The following is a 10848-nucleotide window of genomic DNA, read 5'->3' as shown; positions in this document are numbered from 1 at the left end:
CCGAAAATGTGAATGAAATGAAATGAATGGATTTAAAGAGACAGTTGTCTTAATAAAGAATCTGTCTTTCTTGATGGCTTCTTATTTTAATATGATTTGCGTGGATTCTCTACAGTCTATTGAGTGGACTTGTACTCGTGGACGCAATTCATTGGATTTGATATTTACTTTAATTAAATTAAAATAAAATATAAAAATATATGTATGTATAAACACAAAAGAAATGTGATGAAGTAAGCTATCATTGAAATTATTTTTGGCCATATATCCACACATACACATTGCACGTGTTTCGTGTGATCCATTATTTTGAGGGGGGTTTGGACCTTATATATATTTACTATAAAACTGTGAGGAGTAACCCATTAAAGGTCATTCTCTTGTTAAAAAATGATTGGGAACGCCCCTCATCAGTTTTTGAGGGCGTTCCAAATGTAATTTTGCCCCTTACCCGTTTGTTTTTAAAAGACTTGCCCCTTTTACTATATTTGCAGGTCACATGACATTTATTTGTTGGATGAGGGACGTTCTCCCCTTTCACTACTCCTGATAGTCTAAATGTGTTATATTGATTTGTACAATATTATTATAAAAATTGTATAGTATGATGAATAAATCAAAATTTGTACTATGAATATCACCTTCCTTATTTTTATGTTCGATTAACTATCTTAAATGGAGGATCATGGCTGGTAAACGCATCTCCATTCAACAACAACAACAAAAAGGCCCAATCTTTACATACAGGAGTATGAAGAGATAAAACGTAAACAGTATTATCTTTACCCAAAAGTAAAGATACTGCTTTTATAAGGACTTCCGGTCACTTCATTCACAACTTAAACCATCAATATTATTTATTAAAAGTTAAATTATCACTTTTATATTTATTCTATCTAATTAAAGTTAACTTTTACACTTTCATTAATATCAATTAAACAATTTTTTATTATAGTAAAAAATATTTTTTTATCATTACCATTCCTTTGTTCAAAACTAATTAAAAACATTAAAATACTTTTATTTATCATCATATATAAAAATAAAAATGAAATTCAATATTATTTATCATCATATGAAAGAACAAGTTTCCAACTTAGAGATTTGAAAAAATCTAAACCAAAATGTCATTTTATCTTATGGGATTGTGATCATTTGAAAACTAAAATTTTCGTTAAAGCTAAAAAACTGGCCAAAACACACTGTGATATAAATTTAACAAAATGTGTTTTTAATGTGGTTCTAGAAAACAGATTGCGTTAAGTTCATATCATAGTGTGTTAGAACAGTTTTCAAATTTTCACGCGCTATCAAAAACACACTGTCATTTAAAACTTAACACAATGTGCTTTTAGATTACACAATAAATACACATTGTGTTTTTAACTTTTTATAAAACACAATTAAAACACATTGTATGAAATTCAGATCATAGTGTGTTTTGACCAGGTTTTTTGTTTTCAAAAAAAATTTAGTTTTCAAATGAATATTTTACTTTATTTTATATATAATTTAAGTTAATATAACTGAAAAAGTAAGAATGTATAAAATGATACGAGACGGGGTGTCCGCGCGATGCAGCAGTGATGGTGGTAACGACAAAGGTGTGGCTGCGGCAATTGTGGCGATGATGTGCGGCGGTAAGGGTTAATATGGTTATTTAAGGATTGGAGAATCTATGTTGTAGTTTATTTTTTTAAGGGTATTATAGGTATATATGTAAAGATGTTTAAATTAGTGAATAAATAAGAAGGGTAATATGGTCATTTCAGGTTCTTAATTACTTAAAAGGGAAAGGAAATTTGTTTTATATAGTAGTATAGATATAGATGTTCGCTGAATGTAAATTTTGATTGGTTTTAACGAGACTTTGTTCAAATGGTCAACATCCATATTTTAGCATGAAGAATGAATTTTAATAATTGAGTTAATTTTATAGTACAATAGTACATTTGCAAGACATCATGAGGTCCACGTCCATGTGGTGCCTAGTTGCATAATTTTCCTTTCGTAACTTTTGATTCGATTTAAAAATATAATTTTTTGACCCATTATTTGAAACATGACTCGACTTGTAAGAATGAAAACATTTTTAAATATTACATATTATGATATATATCTATGGCGTTTTTATAAACAAAATATAAGTTCATTATCTTAATAAATTTATCAAAATATTACATATTCAATAAGTTTAAGTCATAAACTTGCAATTTATCTCCAAATATATACAATAAAAGGATCAAAATTACATAGATAACGTACAAAATAATGTAGCAATAAATATAATATATAACCATCATGTTTTTAAACTCTTACAAGTTACGAGTCGAGTCGATTTACACCCAAAACGAGTCGACTCGTAGATAACTCGTTTTTCTTCTAACTCTTACGAGTCGTTGTGTGAACTTGGACCGAGTCATTGAGAGTCACAAACTTATGATTGTTGTAATTTGATACAATGGTTATATATTACATATTATATTTATGGTTACACTATTTTGTATATTATATGTGTTTTTCTGATCCTTTTTAGTATGAACGAGCATGGTAACCGCGCAATGCGGCGGCGGTAGTGGGCACGACGGTTTAATATTGTCGGTGACGGTATTAGTTCTGGTAGTGGCGGTGTCAAGTCTCAAATGGTGTAGGTTGATGTAAAGGTGATGTGAAATATTTAGAAAGATAAGGGTTTAAAGTGTTAAATTAAAATAAATGTCAAGAGCAATTATGGTAATTGATGTGTCATATTTTATACCATTTCCCACGTGATTTTAGGACCAATTATTCGTTGTTTCTATAATTTTATATCAAACTTTCGATGCTTTGAGGTTGTGTTAAGTGTTTTCAGGTTGAAAATTGATTAAACGAATGAATTGGTTGACTTTGATGACATATGGAAGAAACGGGAAAAGGATTCGGTCGAAATCAAGTGAAAGACGAAGAAAACGAATTCTAGAAGGTAACGACCGTTATATAGTGGATTTTGGATTTCACCTGTAACTTGCAGTTACTGACATAACGGCAGTTAGAATTTCAAAGGAGAGTAACGACCGTTACTTGAGAAACGGGGGTTACACGCATAGTACAAACGTAACGGGAGTTAGCCAACTAATGGCCGTTACACGCGTTTTTTTGTATATATAGATGATTAGGGTTTTGCATTCAAGGACGAATTCTTGCATAATTTTTCTTAGTCTTCTCATAGCTTTTAGCACTTTGGAGCAAACAAGTTGTTAGGGTTTTACATCTTTTCAGCTTTGGATTGTAATCATCATTGATACTGGATATTCTACAATCGTTTGATATAATATGATTTCTTCCATTCTTGTTTGTTTTATTTATTTCAATATGAGTAGCTAAATTCTCTATCATCCGTCTTAATGTTGTGATTCAATATGTAGGATTGCACAATTTTATAATTCAAAGTTGATTTTAATTATCGTTGTGTCGAGATCTTGATGATTTAATTCCTTATTAATTATTATTTGATGTTGGTGGCATATGTGTTCTTCGTTAGTGGTACTAGTTGAATATATATGTGATTTTCTATTAATTGTTTGTCTATAAATAGTTATCACTAGTTCATGGTATGATAGTGAATGTCATTTAATAAAAGGAGTTATTTTGTCAACGTGTTGTGTAACGGTTGGTGGTACCACGTTATCTTCACATAGGTACAATTGTTAATTCGATAGTCAAACAAACTAGTTGGTTAGGAAAATTGATGCAGGCCCAAGCCCAACCATTGAAGACCAGACCCTTTTATTTTTAGAAAATCAAGACAAAAAGAGGCCACTACAAAAATGGGCATAACTTTTGCTAGAAGGCTCCGTTTTGGGCTTGTGACCAGTCAAAACGACCGCAGAAACGAGACGCATAAAGTTGCAAACAACCAAAGGTGGTTTGGTCGACCTTCGAGCCCCGAAACGACCTTTTTCTATGAGTTTTGGACCATTTTGTATTTTTTTCGGTTTTTTTAGACTTTCTTTTGGTTATAACTTTCGGACCACTTGTATTTTAGGGCCCATTCGAATTTTGCAGCTTTATTTATATGTATCTGGGCATGGGGAAATGATCAGTTGATGATAAATCAAAAATTCATTTTTTCCCTATTCACAATGTGTGTTTAGTGTGAGAATCCAGATTATCGGTATTCAATCTGAATCAACGATAATTTGAAGAATTGTTTTCCGGGTATTCTTTGAATCAACGGAATCAATTAGTTATCTTAAATTTCCGTCTGCGTCAGAAATTGTTTTAAGCGTTGGTGGTACCAGCTTTTACTAAGGAACCGATTAATTAGGTGATTTAAATGATTTTAAAAACATTGGTGGTACCAGTTTGTGTCTTTGTTTTGTCACGATTATCTTCATCAACTTAATTTGAATTTGAACTTCATTAATGTGCAATCCAAACATGTTGTTGAGCGAGGTCAAGACGGATGACTTTTAAATCTCTTGAGTCATAAATTACAACCCAAATTCTCTTTTCGATTAATCTTGAAGGATTACTGACTTTTCTACTAACTTTTTCAACGTGGCAACTTGGCCATAAAAACCCCCATTTTTTGAATCACTTTATTTTTAACAATTGCTTTACAAAGTCCTTGTGTTCGACCTCGGATTTACCAAGTTAACTATACTGCATACAAACGGGTCCACTGCCCGCAAGTGTGTAGTAGTCGGTCGCTAGGTGATTCGTGTTTATAAATTTTAAGACTCGAAATTACACATCAGTAATTCAAAGACAGAAATTACTAAAAATAAAAAGGGTCTTTTGCTTTATAAAGGAGTAGAGAAAAGATAAGAGCTTAAAGTGTTACTTACTAAAATAGATGTCAAGGACAATTCTGGTAATTTAAAGACAGAAATTACTAAAAATAAAAAAGGCCTTTTGCTTTATAAAGGGGTAAAGATTTATAAATAAACTAAAGGTTTATGCTTTAAAAGTATAGAATATATAATATTTAGGTAAATATATCAAGATAATCTAACTTATATTTGTTTTGAACAACTAAAGTATACACTGATTTGATTCAATAGAAATAAATTTATAGTTTAATTTGTTTCATTACATTTCATCGATTATCTGACAAATTGAACAAAATAGCATATCCAACACGATATAAGACAAGATTAAGATTAATGTGGGAAGATATCATTTACTAAATCAAACGTCTGATTGACAGGTATCATGGAACATGCACAATGACGGGACTCCTCACTTGATGCACTCCATCATCCCATGTCAAAGCCCCAGAAACAATTGGATTGTCTAGCGGCCCTATGGTTGCTTGCACAGACAATGTATACGACAATTTCTGCCCAACTTCTTTAAACCGAAGCACATTTGGTTCAACAACTATCCGTGAATTCCTACCACGTAGTTGGGTTATCAAAGCTCGATATGTAGATGCTGCAGAACCAACATTTGTGACAGTCCTGTTTAAAATCACATCAACGGGTTCCCTACGCAATGCAGGGATTACAAAGGTAGGGTAGTTTAGATCCATGGTTTGCTCTGTCAGCTGGGAGCAACTACTACTGTTATCCCCGGTAATAATTCTTACTTCTTGGGTGGTATACCTTTCTTGGCATAAAAAGTTAACATAGTCGACCTCACCAGAATCGTACACCAGACCAGGTTTCATTGATTTCGTTGGATTAAGCTGGCCAGATCCATATGCAAATACCTCGTCTGTATTGATCTGGGCATTTACAGGGGACGCTGCAATAACAAGAAATCACTTATGATCAACATTCTGTATGCATATGTTATGTTTTATGAACGTCTCTGAAATATATGATTAAGTGTACAATGTTTTAGAAATGTATAATCGTTGCATTAACATACCTGTTGTCATAAGAGCGGACTTAATGGCTGCAGGAGACCATGTTGGGTTCATGGTTTTTATATATGCAGCTATCCCACTAACGTGTGGGCAAGACATTGAGGTCCCTGATATCATATTGAAAGGCAGCTCTCTGCGGTCTGTTTCCAGCTGGCTAATCGGAGACACAGGTGACCAAGCTGCAAGAATTCTTACCCCAGGAGCAGTTATGTCCGGCTGCATTAAAAAATTGTTATAAGTGTTGCTCTCCAAGACAGGTTTGTCAGTCATGTATAAGTAATCCAAATTCTAAGTGAATCACCTTAAGGATGCTTTGATGTATCGGATTTGGACCTCTTGATGAGAAGGAAGCAACATATGGGGAAGACGAATTATTGACATCTTCACTTTTCATTATAACTGCAGTTGCATTTCTAAAAAAAAGTTTTATGTTAATTAGATTAGTAGTGGTAAATAACTTTTTATCAATTAATTTCATTGAGAGCTCATGTTTATTTACCTTGTTGATCGTATGTATTGAAGAATAGAAGTTGCTTGATCGATGTTCACGACACTAACAGGCAGAGGATATGCACAAACTGATTCAAAAAATGGTTCCGGGTATCTTGTTACAGACCCAACAGCACCAGCCAATATCTCAGCTTCTCCGGTAGATATAGCATCACATAATATTATTTTACCTTTCACTAGATTCTTGTCCAATGAATTTTTGATGCAAAGCCTGATATATGTTCCGTGATACACCCATAAGAACTATGATAAATTGACAAATGAATGGAAGCTAGAGGACTTCTAATAATAATTCTAAATCGCTATTCAAAAAAATATATATAAATGAAGAAGAAAATCATTGTTTACCTTGATATCGAGCTATTGAAACCTGCTTTTGTATTTGGGACATCTCCAGCATAAACTAAAGGATACATCCCGTCAAGTTTAAATGTGTTTACTGAAACTCCCTGATATAAAAATTACGGAATAGTTAAATAATATATGTAAACCAATAATAATTTTAAAGTTTATCCCTATCAATGTGTGTATCTCTTTTTTTTAACTAGAAAATTTGGGCTCAACAACATGTGTACAAGTTAGGGCGTGTGAGTTCTGCATAAAAAAAAAGAGTTATAATATATATAGTACTCACATTAACAACCACACCGTTGCCAAGTCTTACTGGAGTAACTAAATCCGGGTCTTTACTGCTAGCAGCCACTGAAAGAATCCATGGAGCAACACTGCTGGTTGTTTGTGGTCTCGGTCCATCGTTCCCAGCAGATTGTACAGTCAGTATCCCAGTCTTCATGGCATGAAAAGACCCTATAGCTATAGCATCTCTCAAAAACCATGAAGCATAATTGTGGTTCACTGATATAGTGATAATATCAACACCATCAGCAACTGCAGCTTCAAAAGCAGAAAGTATATCGACATCTGAACACCCACTTGTCCAACACACTTTATAGACTGCAATCCTAGCCCTGGGCACAGCCCCCCGGGCTGTTCCTGCACGGAGACCTAGTAGGTTTGCATTCCTCACTATGTTTCCGGCTGCGATGGATGCAGTGTGGGTTCCATGACCATCAGAGTCTCTTGGCGACGGGATATCTTTAGGATCATATCTTCCACTTGCTTTGAAGTATCTTGCCCCTATTATTTTGCTGTATTCAGAATGGCCATATCAATAGTTTGAAAACAATAACTCTGTTCGTGCACCATGGGAATTAAACCCACAACTTAAATGTTAATCCTAAACTATATAAAAAACATGTATAATCACAAGAGCCAGTGCTCAAGATAAAAACATAGAATAAAACATTTTTTTAAAGAAAATAGTATTAATCCTAAACTATATAAAAAACATGTTGTGATTTATAACATGTATAATATATGTCAGCCAATAAAATAAATGTTTACTTGTTGCAAGTGAAATTTCCTTGGCAAATGCCTTTCCATTTTGCAGGCGGAGGACCGTATCCAAGGTCAGAAAAACTGGGTGACTCGGGCCAGATTCCGGTGTCAAACACTCCAATGATGATGTCACTTTCGGTTGTTGATCTATTGACTACAAGTGGGAACCCTAAAAAGTCCCATGAAGTGGTCGTTGCCACTTTGCTATGGCTACTTGGAAACACTGAAACAACCCCTTCCATTTCTACATATGAAATATCAAAAATTAGAATAGGGTCATGATATTTGACTCTAGACACACATACACTTGTATATGTTAACATTTATTATACCCGAAAGTTTTTGTGCCTCCACTTTTGTAAGTCTTGCCGAAAATCCATGGAAGCTTTTAGTGTATCTTTGAAGCAAATGGTTCTCTGCATCCCTGCATTGATAAATTAACTTTTGTAAACCGGATGAACTAGTTGATTTTGTCTATTATCAAGTAATATCTATACTATAAGTACCCTTGGTGTTTACAAAAATATCATAAATCAAGACATTATTGTCTCATAACATTTTAAACTTGTAAAGTGATCACTGTTAGCTTTATATTAACATTATATTTAAATGTGAGGTAGGCGACCTGCCAACGACTTCTTGTAGCATGCCCATATGAAGATTGTATGCAGCCGTGTCATCTAGAGTGTTATGTCCCATATACACAACATAAACCTGCATAAATTGATTTCCGTCTTAGATCAGTAAAGCTAAAAGCATGAATACATGAAACTGTACGGGCTAGGAATAAATTTAGCTAGCGCTGGTCAGGAAGACAGTACAAAAGAATAAATGTGGTATCGAACCTTTCTATTGTCATCAGGATAGGCCTGTACCGATTTGAACAGAATTAGCAGCACAAGACAGCATACAGTTGAAATGAGGGAGACTTGGTTTGCCATCTAAGGAAAAAAATTAAGTTTGATATGTTCTCATTCAAGACTAATACTACTAGATATATATATGCAAATTTGTCTTGTGTTGTCTTCTAAAATGTAGGAAATGGTCCATGCATAGAAAAAGAAAATGAATACATGGTCAAATATGTCCATTTTGGTTGATTATTTCTCATACTTGATGTGTTTAGTTTACTTGGCTCTTGATTAGAATAGATATGCTTTCTTTCCTTTCTTTGGAAAGTCAAAACATTACAACTTAACGTCTAATCTTGACATATAGTTTGATTGAGATACTTTGCCTAATCAATTTTTTAATAACCAGACAATAATATTGCTTTCTTGTTTAACTTTTTGAAGGCAGAAATATGTCTTAACTAAAAAAAGATAATTACAAGTAAAACTCTACTAACAGAAGAATTTGCAAACCAGCTTTGTCAGTAAGTGAAAAACGAAACTATACAACAGAACGTACATTGCTACATTGGCTAACACCCGTGAACTTGGAAACCATCAACTAAGGCACTGGACGTCAAAGAGTCTAACACCAATCATGACGAGAAAGAGTCTAACACCAGCAAACCCAGAACTGGGCTTCACATGTCAACAGACTTCCAAATAGCCCAAACCCCATCAGCAGCCCAGTAAACCACAAGCTCACTATACTGCAAAAATGTAGAGCAACATCAACAGCAAATGGCAGTAGGTAAACCACAAGCTCACATTACTGCAAAAATGTAGAGCAACATAAACAACGGCAAATGGCAGTAGCTAAACCATTTGTATTCCTAATTTGTAAACATATTTAAGATAAGAAACTCTAATTCTTTGTAAATTATCCCGTCCACTACTTGTCAAATATGCGGGTTGCAGTATGAGACAGCATATCATTATTCATTTAATGCTCACTAGCTCAAAAACATTGAAACTTGATCTCTAGTAGGTGTAGACTACAAAGCCTCTTCCTTCTCGGGAAGAAACTTATCCATGTATTTTTTTTGCTCATAAATTTGAGTAATTTGGAGGGTCAGAAACAAGCACGTGTTTAACAAAGTCTATATCTGTGGGGAACTTGAACAAAAGCAATCAAGGTGATGAGCTTCTTATGGATTAAAAGCAGAGGAAAGTTTCGTCTGCATTATCGTGGGATCAATAGTTTAATGAAAGTGTAAGTCTTTTTCCCATGTTATACTTCTAGACTGCATATTCACATTTTACATATACTCCCTCCATCCTACCAAAATTGTTCACTTTTATATTTTCAATTTTAAACTTTACGAATTTTGACCATATGTGTTTTTGTTTGTGTTATATAATGTATTATAAAAGTTATATGAATTAACTGTGTTTAGATGTGTGTTTCATTATATAACTTTCATCAATTATTATATAACACAAATAATAATGTTAATGTTTAAAGTTGATAAAGTTTTGACTTTGAAATTTTAAAATTGGGCCTGAACCTACACTACATTAGTATGCAAGCATTGTAAAGTTCTTGTGATACCCTGCAAGCACGTGAATGAAATTTTGTTTGCCTTAATCAACTAAATTAACCTCACATGTTAAAAAAAAATATACCACAAAAAACATGAAAAATGGTACTCAAAAAATTTTTGTTTGCCTTAATCAACTAAATTAACCTCACATGTTAAAAAAAAATGTACCACAAAAAACATGAAAAATGGTACTCGTAAATATTTTACCAAGTAAGATTAAAAGTAGCTTATCCCGTATCAGGACAGACACGAGGTGCATTGCAACGTCTCATTTTAATCAATACAAACTAAAGATAAAAAGGTTACATCATCTTTACTTGCTACTTCAATTTAATTAACACATTCAATATAGCACTTTAAAGCAGACTTGGAATCATGTAAGATATTCAATCCACATTTATAATCACTAGAAACGTCATCGTCAGAAGAGGAGGAAGCGGAATCTGTGACAATTCTCTTTGGAATAAGTTTTAATCCACACCCATCAATAGTAACATACTTTGATTTGGGTCCTTCAAACCAAATGCGAATAGCAGTTGATGTTTGATCCCACCATAAAGTGTTTTTCAATGAAGCAAATGGAATATACCGCACCCATGTCCATTTCGTTCTATCATCGTTCGTCCAATAATCAGTAACACTCTCGTCCATA

General features: G+C 33.5%; 1 protein-coding gene across 1 annotated transcript; it reads right to left on the bottom strand.

Moving 5' to 3' along the window:
• Window positions 1-5052: 5052 nt before the first annotated feature.
• LOC122587612 (cucumisin-like) lies at window positions 5053-8462 on the bottom strand. The gene is made up of 9 exons (XM_043759787.1): window positions 8388-8462; window positions 8095-8186; window positions 7769-8006; window positions 6999-7512; window positions 6713-6813; window positions 6354-6575; window positions 6156-6267; window positions 5857-6070; window positions 5053-5730 (listed from the first exon to the last, which is right to left on the bottom strand). Exons 1-9 carry the CDS (start codon window positions 8459-8461, stop codon window positions 5195-5197), a joined length of 2103 nt encoding a protein of 700 aa, XP_043615722.1. The 5' UTR covers window position 8462; the 3' UTR covers window positions 5053-5194.
• Window positions 8463-10848: the final 2386 nt, after the last annotated feature.

Source organism: Erigeron canadensis, chromosome 2 (assembly GCF_010389155.1).
Source record: "Erigeron canadensis isolate Cc75 chromosome 2, C_canadensis_v1, whole genome shotgun sequence".
NCBI lineage: Eukaryota > Viridiplantae > Streptophyta > Magnoliopsida > Asterales > Asteraceae > Erigeron > Erigeron canadensis.
This window is presented reverse-complemented; position numbering and strand designations above follow the sequence as displayed.